Below are 18477 nucleotides of genomic sequence, written 5' to 3'. Positions count from 1 at the left end.
CACTAAAAATGTCCGAGTCTGTACAGAGCACTGCCAAACACCTGAGGGGAGACTATTACGTGGACCCTGAAAATTTAAGGATGAAGTATTTAGGCAGATTTTCTAAAGTTAGGAAGAAATCAAGCAGTACTTACTGAAAATAAAGAATTAGCTTGTCAGGAATGATGAAAAGAGGGGAGTCACATGAATGGCTACTGCCTGGCGACTACTAATGCTGGTTTCAGCACAGCTTCACTCCGTTGGGATACAATCCTCCTTTGCTTGTTCTGTCACCAGAAGCAAATGGTTTCAGCACAGCTTCACTCTGTTGGGATACAATACTCCTCTGCTTCTTCTCTCACCAGATGCAAAATGTTAGCACCAATCCCAAGAAGAGAAGCAACCCATGGCCTCTTTGGTGATCCACAGTCTTGTTCCAGATGTTGCAAGGGTCTGCAGGCTTGTAGCCTTTTTTCTGGTAGATGCCTCGAATAGCAACCAGACCAATCAGGTACGTTAAGCACAGACATTCACTCTCCAACCAGAAAGAGTCAGGAATGAGTGCACTCTGCTCCTACTCTCACCAGGATCAGAATATATGCACAGATTCCAAGCTGTCACCTGTAAAGCAGTTATTAAACTTTCTGGTGATCAGCAGTCTCCAGGAAATAGTGTAACTGCATTCCTTCTCTCACCGGGAGAAAACAGAAGCACTAATCCCAAGATGACTACTGAGAGGTAGAATGTGGGCTCTCCAATAAATGGTGGTCTTGCAGTAGATGTTTAAAGGTAAGTTGAAAAAATGGTTTATCCTAAACACTGCAGAGTGCACTAGAGGAGTTAGATGCGAAAGTAGGTAACTTAAGTTTTACCTGTCTAAAAAGTTATGTTTTATTGGTGAATCAGTATTTTTAAGACAGTAAAATAGATTGAAAGGTGTGGTCACTTTTTTATTCTGGTACTATGGAACATAGTAGGATGGCCAATAAATTTAAATAGTTGAAGGGGAGTGATTTCACAAAATGATAATCTTGTGCTTGCTCACACCAACCAGTAAAACAGAGGGGAAATGAGATATATGGTCAAATTTACAAAAGGGGCAGGCAACTAGAAAGACAGTGGTGTTTAAGAACACAACAGTAACTGGGTGGGAAAATTTCTGTCTGACTCACAAGAGACAGAGCTGTGGTGTCTTTTCAAATTTTAATATGCAGTTAAAAGCATAATACAAGTAAAACACAGTGTAAAGAAAACAAATCACAGTATACAAAATAGAAAAGGGCAATAAAGCAATACAGAATACAACAAATAAAAAAGAAACCAACCTTTCCCTCACAGCAAACTGCAGCTGAGTCTGGGTGAGCCTTTCCAGTAAAGCAACATTCAATAACTATTTCAGATCATGCACCAATAATAGCTAAAATAAAAGCACAGGGTAATGAAATAAAAATGAGACACTGGCGCGTTCACATCTATCTGTTGAAAAGAGAGGAATTTAAGGAATGGGTAATGGAAATTATTCAGGAGCTATTAGAGAAGATAGAAATTTCTTCTGAACATATAGCTAGGGTGTGGGATAAAATTAAGGTGGAGTTTAAAAATAGGGTGGAAATAAGAGAAAAGGAGATATGGTTAAGAAGTAACAGATTATTTAGAGGGCCTGACAGATGTTAGGGTTGCAAAATAGGGGGAAATCTCAGAACAAGAAGAGGAGCAACTGCAGAAAGCTAAACAGAAAATAAGTGATTACATTGATAATATGCATGAGTTTAGAAAGATTGCTGTTAAGCAACTGTTTTTTTTTATAACTCTACAGCACAAAAACGTTTAGTACAACAGCTCAGGCAACAGAAAGGGCTGTCACCAAGTTTAGGGAGCTTATAACAAGGAAGATGACAAAAGATCCTGTAGAAGTATTAGAAATATTTTGGAAAGTCTGTATAAAACCGAGAAATATGGAAATCAAGAAAAGGTACAAATGGGAATGTTTATGGAAGAATTAAATATTCCAAGGTTAGAGGTAGAGGAGGCTCAATTACTAACAGTTAGGATAGGAGAAGATGAGATAAAAATGGTGATATGTAACCAATCCACAGGAAAGTCCCCAGAAATAGATTGTACTCCTGTGGAAGTTTGAAAGCTAGGAGGGAAAAATGTTAAAGGTCTGGAAAGTTTTGTTTAACAGCATTCAGGAGCAGGAGAAGTACCAAAATCCTGGCAGAAAGGGGTGGTAGCTGTAATACGTAAAGGATGTAAAGATCTATTAGACCCAGCATCATACAGGCCCATTTCAATACTAAACTATGATTATAAAGTGTTTCTGTCCATAATGGATAAAAGAATAGTAAAAGTGATGCCAAAATTGATAGATATGGATCAGTCTGGTTTTGTGGAGGGAGAGGTAAATATTATTTTACAGCATTAAAAGAACACTGATGGTCCAGAGGGAAGAAAAATGTAAGAAAATAACACTGTTGTTGGTAGGTCTTGATGTAGAAAAAGCATTTGACATAGTAAGGTCAGATTTTATGAGTAGGGCAATGGAAGCATTTGCATTTCCTGATAAAATTATAAGGTTGATTAAGAGGACATATGAGGTATCCAAGGTGCAAATTAAAGTGGGTGGGTTCCTCTCAGATAATTTCTGCTTGAGCAAAGGAACCAGGCAGGAGTTTCCTCTTTCTCTTTTGTTATTTGCTTTATATTTAGAACCACTGGCAAAGAAAATAAGGAACTCAGAAATTTGAGGATGTAATTGGTATGGTAATCAAGAAACTTTGTCTCTGTTTGCAGATAATATTATTTTATACCTGGTAAAACTAGTAAAGGACATTACAGTGTTCTAGAACATTTTGAGACAGTTTCATATCTTTTTGGATGCAAAATTAATGAAGCTAAAACAAAGGTAATGGCAGTAAATTATGTACCCACACACAAATTGATTCAGCAATATCCATATTTATGGGGGCATGATAAAATTAAGTGTTTAGGAGTACGGATTAAAATGATTCCAGTGTGACAGCTAAGGATATGCGGGAAGAGACTGAACAAAAGATAATACAAAAACTGAAAATTTGGAAGCTCTGTTATATGGCTATGGCTAGTAAGATACAAGCAGTTAAAATATTTTTAGTCCCTTTTGTCTTATACACAGGTCAAGCATATTTTTATCAACCAGAGAAGTTGTGCATAACAATTAATAAAGAGCTGAAGGATTTTATCTGGGGTAGGGGACAACAAGGGTCAAGGCAGATTGTGATTACCCAATTTGAATGGATATTTTAGAGTTACACAGTTAAGGCTGCTATGCATAGCACAAGCAGAACCCTGTAATTCAAAGTGGAAAGAGATGATGAAATGGGGGGAAGCTCAAGAATCAAAAAGAATCAGGGATTTTGGATGCAGACCTTTAAGAAGAATAACAATAATCCTAAAGAATATTATATTTATAAAGTAGTAGAAGGTATTCTAAGAACTAAACTAATATGGGAATGGAGAAAGGAGATTTTGCAAAAAGAATAACTGTGATTAGAGGTACAGACATTAGGCAAGAGGGGCCTGGAATTTATTGGAGAAAACTGGTAAAGGAACCAAGGTATAGGGAGCAAGTAACTTGAGAGGGAAATGTAATAAATGGGAAGATGCTAAGAATTTAGTTGGACTACATGTTAGAGATTACCTTCTGTATCAAGGATTGATAGAGTATCGGCAAAGAGAAATAAATAGAGGGTCCTAAACAAAATACCAGCACTGGTAGAATTTTTAGTAGGATGTAGAAGAGAAGCTGCTATTAAAAAAGGAATAATCAGTAGAGCATATACAATATTGCATGATAACAACGAGAATCAGAGGAGGTTAGAAGGATTGGTTAGAGAGATTGCATAAGCAATTGATAAAGAAACAATGGGGGGGGGGGTAAATGTTTGTCTCCCAAATATGCAACAAAACTAGAAGATTTAGGATTTTTGCTTGGAAATATTTACATAGATAATTTTTATACCTCAAGTGGACTCTAGAGAATTTTTTCTCAGGTAGACAGCAAATGTTGGAGGTGTGATGGGGAAGAAAGAGGTAACTGAGAACATATTTTCTGGGAGTGTAATGAGTTGGCAGACTTTAAATATTCCATGCAGACTACTCTGTCAGGTATACTGGGTGAGCAAATTGGTGTAACTAGGTAAATTAATTTTCTAAGCTATGATACATAATTGGAATTGCCTAGACATAGTAAGGCCTTGCTCAGTCTAATTATGGTAGCTGCGAAAGAAACAAATTACTAGAAAATGGAAATTAGTCTAAACCAACTGTACTGGAAGTAGTAAATATAGTAACAGAGATAAAAACAATTGGAATTGGGATCTTTAGAAAAGGGTTGGAGCAAATTACATAGGAAAAAATGGGAAATGTTGGAACAATACACACAGGGGAGAAATGAAGTTTAAAAAAGGCAGGATTTGAATGAGCTATGTAATGTCTGACAATGATTGGGTAGATTTAAGTGATGTATTAATGTTTGCAACTAAAATTATGTCAATATGGTTTGTGATGTAAAATGCTTGCAACTAAGATTATGTCAATAACGTTTGTTTTCATATATATATATATATATATATATATGTATAATTGTCTGTCATAAGTGATCATTTAATAAAGCTATTTCTTGTTAAAAAAATACTCATTTTTTACTCGGAATTGTAGTTTTGAAGAGATGTGTACTCAAGCACGTACACATATAATTAAAGGTGATATATTGTTCTTTGTACCTATAATTGCATGTAAGTTTAAACCCTTTTAAGAGCAACTCTTACTCAGATCCATTTTAACACATTATAGCTGCATTTCACAGCCTGCCTTGCTTTCTTCATTGTAATGTGCTCTTGGACCTGTGCTGTGAATTGTAATTGATAGCTTAGCCTAACAAGCAATATTTCAAATTGTTTATTATACTTAATGTTTCCCAAAATTGTATTATGAAAATTAACTTTAAAGTAATTGTTATAAGTTGTTAAACAAATTTTTATTGTACGTTATCTCTACTATAATCATATTAGTGCACAAAGCTTTAAAATGTCCTTATGGCACTGTTGTACAGACATATAAATTCATATTTAATAACACCAATGGTGAGTTATTTGCTGCTTGTGTAACTCTCTTGAACGTATAGCACTGATACTCTTGATTCATATTGGGTTCTGTAGGTAGCACCAGTATGAAGGGAACATCAAAAGTGATTGACACAGGTGGAGGGTTCTTCTTAGAGGAAGAGGATGATGAAGAGCATCACATTGCTGAAAAAGTAGTGCATCAACCAGGTAAAGATAAACTTTTTCTTCTTTAAACTAAAGAACTGAAAACAAATTCTGTTCTTTGTCAGGGCTGAAACTGAATAAATCAGCAGAAGATGATTAAATGCTAAAATTATCAAAATGTAAGGTCTGCTTTAAAGAAAGTAGATTATTGTTGCGTTATGTTTTCAAAACAGGCACCCAAACTTCTCTCATGAAAGGATGGCAGAAATTTAATTTTTCTTTCTTGTTGCACTTTTGTGTTAATGCTTGTTTATATAAGTCATTGCCCAATGTAGTTGCTTCAGTTTTCAGTGAAAAAAGCAGCTGTCTCCCCCAAGTGACAATGAACTGCTTAATACACGCAGTCCAAGGCAGGACTCTTCTGTTGTTTTTCTTCATGCTTTTCCAGTGAACATCCCAGTAGTGACTACAGCATTTTATTTGTATCACTCGTACCTCAGAAGTATTGTATTATTCCTGGAGACCAGAATATTGAACTTTTTTTTTTCATTTTGATTTTTATTTCCTCTCTGGAAAGATCAAGAAAAGTTAAGTTCCAGGCATTCATCTGGATTTACTGACATCTGAGTATTCTCTGTGTTTTAAGAGGTATGGATTTTCTCAGATGTTAATGATTTCTAACAGTTTTCTGCTGATGTAAAGCTTCTTTTCCAGAGATTGTTTTTGAGCAACTGTAGCTTTAAATGCATTTGCGTGCTAAACTCTTTGTGTTTCTTTCCCATCCTGCAATGTTTATGCAGCATAATTTGCAATGTTTGTTTCACTATGCTGAGATAATGTCTAGAAGTTTTGAATAAAAGACACATTTCCTGAGTCCCTATGACTGTTTCACTTTCTGTGAACAAAGGAGAATTGTAGACATTTTGAGTGAATTACTAGTTTTTTGCTTTAAAATTATGCTGCAGCTTTGTGCAGTGCGTAGACTTTTTTCTGCACTCAATATTTTATGATATCCCCACTTTAAAGATTGACATTTTACTTGTGACTGTAGCAGCAAATATCTAAGTATGTATTTTGCAGAGGAAACTGTTGTTCAAGTTCTTTTTAGAGATGCTGACACTAACTTCTGATGTGAAGTTGTTCTGTCTCGCTGTTCATTCTTTACTGATGGGTTCGGAGCCGATCCCTCAGCTCCGAGTCGGCCAGTTGCAAAGCTCGAGGTCTTCAAATAGCTCAAGGCCAAGTCCCTATCCCATGATGCACCTGGAGTTACCTCAGATCTTGTTTGCCACTGCAACAGATCGGAGGTTCTGCATTAGCTCGACCCAGTAAAACTGCTTTTTTTATTATTACTTAAAACATTTTGATAGCTAGTTTAAGGTAATTTTAGTAGAGTTTTAGAAAGCTCTTATAGCTTTTGGGTGTGTTTACCCACTTATATCCCTTCCCAGTAGTGTGCTTTAAAAATTTCTAGTTGGCCTCTTGTTTTGGCCTAGTTTAAAATCCTTTCTCCTTATGTATATATTACAGTGTGTTTTATTCAGTGACCTTTTGTCACAAGTTATTCCTATTTCTTAGATAGTTATAGTTATTGCTAGTGTGCATTTAGCCTTAGATTTTTTCAGATAGGCTTAGTAGTTGATTACTGTTGAAGCTTGCAGTTGACAGTATCTTGTTATATATTCTCCAGATGCAACTAACACTAGGTAAGACTGCAATCCAAATTGTAGCTTGCTACAGACCCCCCACCATGTCCCAAGATTCTCACTACACCTTTCTAAACATACTGGAAAATATTAAGATAAAACCAAACACCCTAATACTGGGTAATTTTAACTACCCTGCCATTAACTGGGAAAACTACTTGTGTACCAACACCTTTGCCCACCGGTTCTTGGAATTCATAAATTGCAATGCCCTGGATCAACTAATCCATAGTCCCACTAGGGGCTCCAATATCCTAGACCTGGTCATTACAAACATGGGAAATCGATGCGCCACACCTATGGTCACCCCCTCATTAGTCAGGTCTGACCATCAGCTAATCACCCTTAACATCCACATCCCACCCCCACCCCCAGTAAGGAAACCTCCATAAAAAACTTCTCCAAAGCCAACTTCATGCTGCTCAAGTCAGAAGTGACAAACTTCATGACACCCATACAGACGGGAACTGAAAGTTCGACTGCTGAATCCTACACTAAGGCACTGTACGAGCACATCCACTCATGCATGAATCGTGCCATCCCAAATAGAACCAAGATGCTCTCCTCCAAAAAAAGGAAGCCAATCTGGTGGTCCTCTGCCATAAACAAACTTTACAACAAAAGGAAGAAACTGTTGCAGAAAAGAGGAAAATCCCAGGATGCAAAAAACTCCCTTACCAACCTCAGTAAGAAACTGAGATCCCTCATAAAATCCTCGAAAGCTAGTTATGAAAATAAAATTGCCAAAGATTCCAAAGACAACCACAAGGCATTCTATAACTATGTCAATAATCTAAATGGCAATGCTCAGATCTGCTCTGAGCTAAATTAGAATGGCATTAAATATACTGATCCCAAGGATATTGCCAATATCCTGACAGATCGATTCAGTGCCAACTTCACCCCCCTCTCACCCCCTAAATGGCCCATCTCAATACCAGAAGATTGCCAAATTCCGGTAATAACGGCCACACAGGTAAAAAATGCACTCTCCAAAGCTAAGAATACAGCATCCATGGAACCAGATGACAACCCGGGCTGTGTACTACATAAACTACAATATGAACTGGCACCTCACCTAAGTATCATGTTTAATCATAGCCTCACCTCAGGTTTCATGCCCACTGAGTGGCGCAGAGCTACAGTTATCCCACTCCACAAGGGGGATCCACCTTGGATCCCGGAAACTACCATCCAGTCAGTCTGACGAGCCTTATTTGCAACGCCATGGAGTGTATTATCATGGAACTTATAAACAAAGACATTGGCAACCTTCAGACACTGGACCCCACCAATGTTGGGTTCGTGAAGGGCCGATCTTGTCTCCTAAACCTGATTGACTTCTTCGAATCAGTCTCCTGAGCCATGGACAAGGGTAAGGTGGTCCACACAGCCTATCTAGACCTCGCCAAGACCTTTGACACCATCCCCCACTCTGGAAAAATAGATAAACTTACTAAGCTGGGCATTAATCCCTACGTCACCCAATGGGTTGCCAACTGGCTTACTGACAGAACCCACACTGTAAAAGTAGCCGACTCCAAATCCAGCTCCAGACAAGTGACAAGTGGAGTACCTCAGGGTACAGTCCTGGGACCGCTCTTGTTTGGCATCTACTTCTCTGAAGTACAGGCCAACACTAAGAGACTCTGGCTAACAAAGGTGGCTGCAAACTGGGAGCCATTATTGAATACCCAAATGATGTGGGTACTCTACAAAAGGACCTTACAGAAACAGATGCTTGGTGCCAGAGCCATGAGCTCAAGCTCAATGCCAAGAAATGTATAGATGTTATGTGGTCCTATCTCGCCTACATTCCTTACTCACGGGTTCGGAGCAGATTCTCGGCTCCGACTCTGCCAAATTTCTCTAGCACGAAGTCTCTAATTGGCTGGGCTAACCTGGTATCCCAGGATGCACCTCGCCCTAGCCCCAGATCTCATTTGCCGCTTGTAGAGTTAGGACGTGGTCTTGCTTGGCTCTGGCTAAGTACCCTTTTAAAATACTTTTAGTATTTTAGCAGTCTTCCTTTTGACAAAAGCTATTTTGATAGCTAACTTTGTATGTGAATAGTTGTTGTGTGAGGTTTTGAGAGTTTAGTGTTTTGTGGTATCCCTACTGTTTTCGCGGGCTAGGCCCATTTAAGTTAGAGGACCTAGTCCTCTCCAGTGTGTTCCCTTGTTGTGTTGTGCTGTTGTGTTAGTGGTTAACTCCCTTTTAGGAAGCGTTTAAGTTAGAGTTTCCTTGTCCATTTAAGTGCTTGTTGGTCTTCCCGCCCTCCTTTGTGTTTGACTCTGTCGGTTGTGTGTGGCGCGGTTGCTTGCCATGTCGAAAGAACTAAAGGAACATAAACCCTCTGGGTTTAAGAAGTGTACAAAATGTGGCAATAAAATGTCCATTACAGATGGGCACTCTATCTGTGTTTACTGTCTTGGTGCTATTCACTTGCAAGAGTCCTGCAGTTTCTGTCATGTTTTTAGCCCTAGGGTACTGCAGGAACATAAAAATAAACTGATTTTGAAGGGTCTGATCAAGCCCTCCTTTGAGGAGGCCTTGGAGTCGTCTCTGCCTTCTAGTACCAAGTCTAAGCCTCCTAAGGCCAAGAAAAGATCTCCGGCTCTGTCTGCGTCTTCGGAGCCATCGGAGAAAGTTTGTAAATTGGATACTTCCTCCTCGGCTCCACTGTCCTCGGGGCAGAAGGAGAAGGTCTCGGAAATGGATAATACATCCTCGGCTCCACTGTCCTCTGGGCCGAAGGAGAAGGACTCGGAAATGGATACTACCTCCTCAGCTCCATTGTCCTCGGGGCCGCAGGCGGTATCTGTTGTACTGGAGTCTACCTCGGCTCCAATACTTTTGGAACCTCTTCAGAGCAGGTCACCCAGTGTCAGGCATGAGTCTCCAGTCGGGAGATCTAGATCTCCTTCTATTTCTTCCAAATCCTCTAGGCTGTCTGATTTGGATGTGGATAGGGTGGTCCAGAGGCTCCTACAGTCGCCGGTGTTAGCAAAACTGTTTTCGGCTCCGACCCAGTCAGCTCCAGAGCCAGTTCCCATTCTTGTACCGATGATTCCTCCTCCGGACACCCATGTGTCGTCGGAGCCGGAGTGCTCCGCGCTGAGTGATGTTCTGGTGTCAGCTCCGATACCCCAGGTGAGTCTATCAGAGCCGGCTTCAGCTCCAACAAGGTCGGCTCCGTCCTATGGTTTCGGCACTCAGGTTTCCTCAGTCGGACCCGAGGGAGATACCTCGGGACTCCTGTCAGTCCTGAGCCACCCTCTCGGTGCTTCGGCTCGTGGAATCTCGACTTCGGTCGTGGTCTCAGAGACTGGTCGGTCCTTGGACTCGGGGGGACCGTCCTTCGAGGCCATGAGGAGCGCCCTGGCCAGGTTGTCAGGTACATCACCTGGATCGGTCATTCTGTCCCCTTACACCTTGGCTAGAGCCTCTGACGCCCCCCTCTCCATGGACGGCAGAGCCCGAAGGTCTGGGGATACCCCCCTTGAGTAGTCCCCTACTTTCTGAGGGCCCCTCAGAGTCGGTGCCTGAGGAGCCTCCCAGTAAGAAGTCATGCAAGAGGAAGCACATCGACTCCCAGGACGAGTCACTCACTTCCGACACCGACCTCGAGGAATCAGAGGGGTTCCCCAAGTCATCCTCCAATGATGTCTCTTTCTCTGACATCCTGAAGATTTTGAGACAGAGAGGCGACTGGCCCTCCAACACCCCCTCTGAGGAGGAGTCGGTATTCCTCAAGGCCTTCGGAACTCAACGCTCTGCCTCCTGGGAGTCTCCACCCTTCGAACTCCTGGACTTGATTTGCCGAAGGGTGTGGGAGAATCCTGATTCCGTGGAACCGGTGCTCAGACGTCCAAACAAGTTCCTGTCTGCTCCCCCGGGCAAAGAGTTCCTTACCAAAGGGGTTTCGGTAGATGCCTTGGTGGTGGCCCAGCCACTCAGCAGGAAGTTGCAGAGGCTTCTTCATCAGTCCACCCTCCTAACAAGGAGTCCAGGAGTATGGACCGGTATGGGAAGCGTACCCTGTCTTCGGCGACCTTTACCTTACGGTCGTTGAATTACGTCTGTCATTTCACTCGGCTCCAAAGAGATCTCCTGAAGGAGATAGGAGATACTCTGATGGGTAACATGCCTGAGGTGGTAGCGCAGACTGTTAACGCCCAGTTGTCTACCCTAGGGTCCATTGTCAACTCGTCTATGAGGCTCATATCTTATGCAGCCGAAGGGGCGAGTAGGGCAGCTAGCCTCAGGCGTAGCTCTCAGAAGGCAAGCCTGGATGCGCCTGTGTCATTTCGCGGAGGCCTTTAAGTCTTCCTTCACTGGCCTTTGATGGGTCCTCTCTCTTCGGACCCAAAGTGAAAGACACCCTCACCAGATGCGAACAGGAGGGAAAGACCCTATCTACCGTAGGGGCCCGTTTTTCTCTCCCTTCTAGGCCTTATCCCAAGGCTCAGAGAGGAGGGAAGATGTGGTTCAAAAAGTCTCAGAGGTCCTTTCCCGCAGCTCAAGGTGAGTCCCCCTCCAGAGGCAGGGGGGGGGGTTATTCCGGAAGACGCCGTCCTAGAGGCAGAGGAGGCCCCCGTAACTCAGGAGACCGTGATTCCTTTCACGGTTCTTCCTTCCAGCGTTCCTGAGGTGTTGCCCGACTGTGCTATTCCGGAGCCAGTCGGGGGCCGAATTTTGTTGCATCCGGAAGCCTGGGAAAGCATCACCCAGGATCGTTGGGTGCTCCAAATAGTTACCGGAGGTTACACTATTCCCTTTGTGTCGACACCCCCTCAAGTCAAAAGGATCCCGGATGTCCCACCCAGTCAACGGGATCAGGCAGCACTAGAAGTTGCAAAGCTGCTAGAAAAAGGAGTCATCCAACCAGTCCCCTCAGACCATGTCAGATCAGGAACGTACTCACGACTCTTTTTGGTGCCGAAAAGGACAGGGGAGCTGAGACCCATTATGGATCTCAGTCGATTGAATCGCTACGTTCTGAAGTCCAAGTTCCGAATGGTCACACTTCAGTCCATTTTTCCACTGCTGGAGAAAGGAGTATGGATGTGCTCCATCGATCTCAAGGATGCCTACTACCACATCAAAATGGAGAAGGCATCCAGGAGTCATTTACGCTTCTGGCTAGGAGCCAGTCACTTCCAGTTTCGTGCCCTGCCCTTTGGTCTCACCACAGCCCCCAGGGTGTTTACCAAGTGTTTGGCAGTAATGACAGCTCACCTGAGATGTCTAGGATTCCAGGTGTTTCCGTTTCTGGATGACTGGCTTCTTGTCGACCCCACCAGGCATCTGCTCGTTCAAGCCAGGGAGACAACCATCTCACTTTGCCAACATCTAGGAATTGCTTTGTACTGGGAAAAGTCTGCCTTGCAGCCCTCACAACGTGTTGTTTTTATAGGCGCAGAGCTAGACTCTATTCAAATGCGCTCCTTTCTGCCACAGGACAGGATAAGAGTGTTGCAGTCTCAGATCCATGCACTGTTGCCCCTCAGAAAAGTTCAGGCCAGGTTAGTTCTTCAGCTCTTGGGATCCATGGCCTCCACCATCATGCTGGTACCTCTGGCCAGGTTACACATGCGGATCCTACAGTGGCTCCTGTCGGTTCAGTGGTCCTTTCAAAAGCTTCCTCTTTCCCACTTGATACTTCTCACGGAGCGATGCAAATAGGACCTCCTCTGTTGGCTACGCTTCTTTAATCTGGACAGAGGAAGGAGCTTGGTTCCTATGTCTCCAGTGGCCACGGTGACCACGGACGCCTCCCAGATGGGGTGGGAGAGCATTATCTAGGCAGGACGGTCCAATGCACCTGGCTAGATCACTAGGTACACTTGCACATCAATGTTCTGGAGATGAGAGCGGTGTTTCTGGCGTTGCGAGCACTCCAGGGCTCTCTACCTCTGGGAACGATTGCAATTCACTCGGACAACATGTCCGTAGTGTGGTACCTGAACAAGCAGGGGGGAACCAAATCTTATCCCGTCTGCAGAGAGGCCATGCGAGTGTGGCAGTGGGCAGTGTCTTCCCAACGGTTTCTAGTGGCAACGCACATTCCGGGGAAGTCCAACGTGATAGCAGACAGGCTAAGCAGAGCTATTCTGTTGCCTCACGAGTGGTCCCTGAACAACCGAGTGGCAGTTCAGATCTTCAAAAGGTGGGGTCAGCCTTGCTGCGATCTCTTCGCCAGCCCCCTCAATGCCAAATGCAGCAAGTACTTCACTCTGATCCCCCCACAGGGGGAATCACCCAGGGACGCTCTAGCTCACAATTGGCTCCCCCGGTCTGGTCTACGCTTTCCCTCCGTTTCCTCTGTTACCAAGAGTGATACAGAAAGCCATGTCTTTGGGAAGCAGGATGATCCTTATTGCTCCACACTGGGCTTGACAAGTATGGTTCCCTTTTATTCAACGGTACGCACTGGACAGTCTGTGGACTCTGGACCCAGTGCCGGACCTCCTGATTCACATGTCAGGACAACTTCATCCATCCCTGCGAACTCTCAGGTTGACAGCCCGGCTGCTCCACTTCCGTCGCTAGTCAGGCGACATTCCTTTTCACCTGAAGTGGTGCACATCTTGTCTTCTTCTCATAAGTCTTCCACCAGGAAGATTCATTCCAGCAAATGGAGGAGATTCTCCATTTGGGCTCAGGCCCAAGGTTTGGACCCCTTCACAGCCCCTATTCCGTCGGTCTTAGATTTTTTTAGCCATGTTGTTCCGTCAGGGCTCAGCGCCCGCTACCATTAAAGTACAGTTGGCTGCAGTTTCCAATTTTCACACATCTTATGAGCCTTCTCTTATGGGCCACAAACTCTGTAAAGCCTTTCTAAAAGGCGCTTGGTTACTTCGTCCCCCAGTTTCTGAACCTGTACTGCCATGGGACTTGAACCTTGTGCTACAAGCTATTACATCACCACTCTTTGAACCGGCTGCCACTTGCGACTTAAAATTCTTATCTTGGAACACGGCTTTTCTGATAGCCATTACATCGGCCAGGAGGGTATCAGAACTTCAAGCCTTGTCCGTTAAACCTCCGTATTTGATCTTTCATAAGGACAGAGTTTCCCTGAGGCTTAACCCGTCCTTCCTTCCAAAGGTGTCATCCACTGTCAATCTCCATTAATCTATTGAGCTACCAGTGCTTTTTCCGAACTTTTCCAATAAAGCAAAGTTCAAGTTTCATCAGTTGGATGTGCACAGACAACTGAGATTTTATTTACATAGGACTAAGCATGTTAGGAAATCTGATCAACTGTTTGTGTCCTTTTCAGAGAACAGAGCAGGTTGTCCTATTTCCAAGTGCACAATTTCTAAATGGATCAAAGATGGTATTTCATTCATCTACCCATCAGCAGACAGAACTTTACCCTTTCCCGTCAAGGCTCATTCTACCAGGGCTATGTCTACATCAGTAGCTTTCCATGCTAGGCTTTCCTTGGATGATATTTGTGCTGCGGCCACTTGAGCGTCTCCCAACACTTTTATAACTCATTACAAGCTGGACGTGGCATCTAGGGGCCGGGCTTCCTTTGGTTCCACGGTTCTCAGGAGTATCTTCTTATGAGCCTCCCAGGATAGAGGTGCTGGGGACGCTGTCCCGTGAGTAAGGAATGTAGGCGAGATAGGACCACATAACATCAGTTAGTTATGTACTCACCATAACGATAGATGTATGTGGTCCATCTCGCCTACATTCCTACGTACCCTCCCACCTGCCCCCTTCCTAGAGGATTTGGAAGAATATTGGCTCTGTGGACCCTTCAAGGTCAGTGATTCGGTTCCCTTATCTGGCTGGAATTTCTTCCGGTGTTTATTGAGTATGGGTTATGAGTGTTATGATTGTTATGATTGCAAACAAGATCTGGGGCTAGGGCGAGGTGCATCCTGGGATACCGGGTTAGCCCAGCCAATTAGAGACTTCGTGCCAGAGAAATTTGGCCGAGTCGGAGACTATTCTCAGCTCCGAACCCGTGAGTAAGGAATGTAGGCGAGATGGACCACATACATCGATCGTTATGGTGAGTACATAACTAACTGATCTGGATTAGGGACTTCATTTGTCAGCAACCTGTGGGACCTTGGATCCGATATCGGATCCAAGCCGGCAACTATTTATAGAGCTATGGATCCGAGCTCCTAGCTCCTCCCCTCACCCATAATCCCCTGCCAACCCCAAATGACCTCAGATCTAGTTTGCCGCTCTAGTGTGTGTCACCTGGATTTTGAGCTCCTGGCGTTTTTGAGATAAGTGTTGCTATTTTATCTCTTTAGCCCCTTTTTTCTGTCTGTAATTAGTGTGTGTGTATTAGGCTTCCCTTTAGTATTTTTTTTTTTTTTTAAATTTTAGTGTTACCCTCCCCTCGCTGGTCGTTAGTGTGTGATTGTGTGTGTTTGCGTTTGGGGCCTTGTGTGCTTGAGTAGTGTTTCTTAGTTTTGGGACATGTCTGAGGCCCCAAAGCCTATTTTTTCTAAATGCACCGAGTGTGGCCATAAGCTCTCCCCAGCGGATGGCCACACACAGTGTGTTCGGTGCATTGGGGTTGAACACCTGTCCTTGGGATGCACGATTTGTGCAGGGTTCAACCCCAGGGCACTGAAAGAGTGGAGGTCGAAGCTGGTCCTGGCGGGACTTTTGCCCCTGGAGTTGGCTTCAGCCTCCACTACTCCCGTGGCACCTCCCCAGCTTGTGGTGGTGGCCACTCTTGCCCCCCTTCCTCCGGCCGGGATTCAAATTCCCACTAAAGCGCCGGAGGACAGGGAGGCCAGGAGGGAGAAACGGAGGGAGAAGCACCACAAGCGGACGAGGCCTCCCGCCCCCAGCTAAGCGGGCTTCTCCCTCCACGGCTTCCAGGTCTCCTCCTCCTCGGCTCCGATCACCTTGCTTCTCCCCAGGACCGGAGAAGGAGGAGACCCGATCTCCGTCGAGGTCATCGAGGCGGCACTCCAGGCCTGCCTCGGTGGCCTCGTTGAGATCCACCTACAGCCTGTCTGATGCGGACTTGGACCGGATGATGAGAAGGTTCATCCAGGCCCAGCTGCAGATGGGAGTGCTCCTGCCTCTCCCCCCTTCGGGGGGGAGCTCGACACCCTTTTTTGCTCCGATAGCTCCTTCTCCGACCTGCTTTCCGGGTTCAGAGCACTTGGAGCCGGGCAGCGTTGGAGCGGGGGGTGGGTCGGCGCCGACAGTACTGGGTACTTCGGATCCGACCCTACCCTCAAGTCTGTCGGTTCCATCATTGGATCCGACCTCTCGGAGCCGTGGCCCGAGCTTCGGATCCGAGGGATTCAGTGTGCCTTCGGCTCCGTCCAGGTCGGAGCACACTGGTCCCTTGGATCCGATGGTCTCGGCGCCGGTTCCGATCCCTTCATCAGATCCGAGTGGGAGTCGGCTCTCGAAGCCCAGGGAGAGCGGCTCCCCCTCGGCCTTCGATGTAGTGGAAAGGGCTCTGTTGAGAGCATCCAGACCTCCGGCCCTTGTCTCGGCTCCGCCCTGCACTCCCTCTCTGCTGGGTCAGGCTTTCATCACCTGGCCACAGGGACAGCCTGCTTCGATGTCCCAGGTTGTTCCTTTGGAACAGGACATTGCTGGTGAGACCTCCTCGGACAGCCCCCCTGAGGAAGTTCCTCGCAAGCATAAGTGTAAGAGGAGGCACGTGGACTCCCCCGAGTTCTTAACAGAGGACATGGACTTGGATGAAGGGGAAGGCTCCCCAAGGTCACCCCCTGTGGATGTCTCGTTTGGAGACATCATGGAAATGCTCAGGCTCGGGTGGTCTGCCCCCAAGGCTTCCTCTGACGAGTCCGTGTTCCTGGAGGCATTCGAAGCAGGCCCGTCTACCTCTTGGGTGTCCCCCCCGGCCGACCCCCTGGTGGACCTTGTGACCACCAGGGAGTGGAAGGAGCCAGACACTGTGGAGCCTATTCCCACGTGCCCGGATAGGATTTTGAGCCCCCCCCCCCCGCAGACCGGCCCCACTGGAGCAAGGGTCCCCCTGTAGATGCCGTGTTGATGGCGGCAGCCACTAAGAGGGAACTAGCTCAGGAGAGCCCCCCGGTCCATCCTCCGAGCAAGGAGTCTCGCTTGATGGATCGCCTTGGGAAGTGGGTATTCAGTTCAGCGACCTTCTCAGTAAGGTCTCTGAACTACATGGCACATGTCATCAGGATGCAGCGGGATCTTATTAAAGAATACGCTGCTTCCCCCCCGGAGTCCATGTCGGCGGAGGACAAGCAATTGTACTCCACTCGTATGGCCACTCCGAGATCTGTTTCTAATACCTCTATGCGGCTGTTGTCTCACGCAACTGAGGGAGCTGCTAGAGCTAGCGGAGTGGGCCTAGTTATGAGATGCCAGGCCTGGCTCCGACATTGTGACTTCGCGGAGCCCTTCAAGGCATCCTTTGCGAATGCCCCCTTTGATGGTTCTGCTTTGTTTGTCAAGACCATTCGCGAGACACTTGTCCAGAGCGAGAAGGACGGGAAGACATTGTCTGCCATCGGAGTCCGCTTCTCTGCTCCCCAGAGATCCTTTTCCAAGAACCAAAAGGGACAGGAGAAGATGTGGTTCCGGAAATCGCAACATTCCCAACCTGCTCCGGACAATCGGTCCTTCCGTGGCAGAGGAGGACAGGGAGGACGCTGCCCTAGAGGCAGAGGGACACCGAGAAATTTTGGGTCCAGAGAATCCTTCTCTGATCGGCCCATGCAACAGTCCTGAAGGGTTGCCTGATTGCTCCACTCTGGAGGCAGTCTGGGGGCGCTTCTCGAGGCATCTGGCGGCAATGAGAGTCCATCATGTCAGACCGCTGGGTGCTTCGGATTATATCCAGAGGTTACAAAATCCCTATGCTACATGTTCCCAGACTTAAGAACCTCCCCAATGTACCACCCGATCAGAGGGAGGCTGCAGCTGCAGAAATCCAGCAGCTGCTAGAAAAAAGGGCCATCCAACCCGTCCCCCAAGACCAGCTCGGATTAGGGTTTTACTCCAGGTTCTTTCTGGTGCCAAAAAAGACTGGGGACCTGAGACCAATTCTAGACCTTTCCCTCTTGAACCTGTCAGTAACCAAGGAGAAATTCAGAATGGTCACTCTTCAATCCATTCTCCCCCTGTTGCGGGAGAACGACTGGATGTGCTCAATAGACCTCAAGGATGCGTACTACCACATCTTAATGGACAGACAATCCAGGAGGTTTCTCCGCTTCTGGCTGGGAGCCAACCACTATCAGTTCAGGGTCCTTCCCTTTGGCCTCACCACAGCCCCCAGGGTGTTCACCAAAGTTTTAGCAGTGATAGCGGCCCACCTGAGACATCAGGGAATGCAGGTCTTCCCGTACCTGGACGACTGGCTCCTGACCGCCCCAACAAGGCATCTACTCTGCTCAGCCAGAGATTTTTTTCTTCGCCTAGCCCCCCAGTTAGGCATCACGATCAATATGGACAAATCCTCCCTTGCTCCGACACAAGTGATAGACTTCATAGGGGCCAGATTAGATACGAGAAGTCTGCGAGCCTACCTCACTTCG

General features: G+C 45.8%; 1 protein-coding gene across 1 annotated transcript in view; it reads left to right on the top strand.

Annotated features, from left to right (window-relative positions):
• The window catches only part of XPA (XPA, DNA damage recognition and repair factor), a 321718-nt gene that overhangs the window by 49926 nt on the left and 253315 nt on the right, over positions 1-18477 (top strand). Inside the window, exon 3 of the mRNA XM_044061000.1 lies at positions 5178-5291. Coding sequence (XP_043916935.1) covers positions 5178-5291 — 114 coding nt within the window. The remainder of the gene's footprint in view (positions 1-5177; positions 5292-18477) is intronic.

This window comes from Protopterus annectens, chromosome 2.part0 (genome assembly GCF_019279795.1).
Source record: "Protopterus annectens isolate FY-2018-M chromosome 2.part0, PAN1.0, whole genome shotgun sequence".
Taxonomy (NCBI): Eukaryota; Metazoa; Chordata; order Ceratodontiformes; family Protopteridae; genus Protopterus; species Protopterus annectens.
Note: the sequence above shows the minus strand (reverse complement) of the source record. Positions and strands in the feature narration are given on the sequence as shown.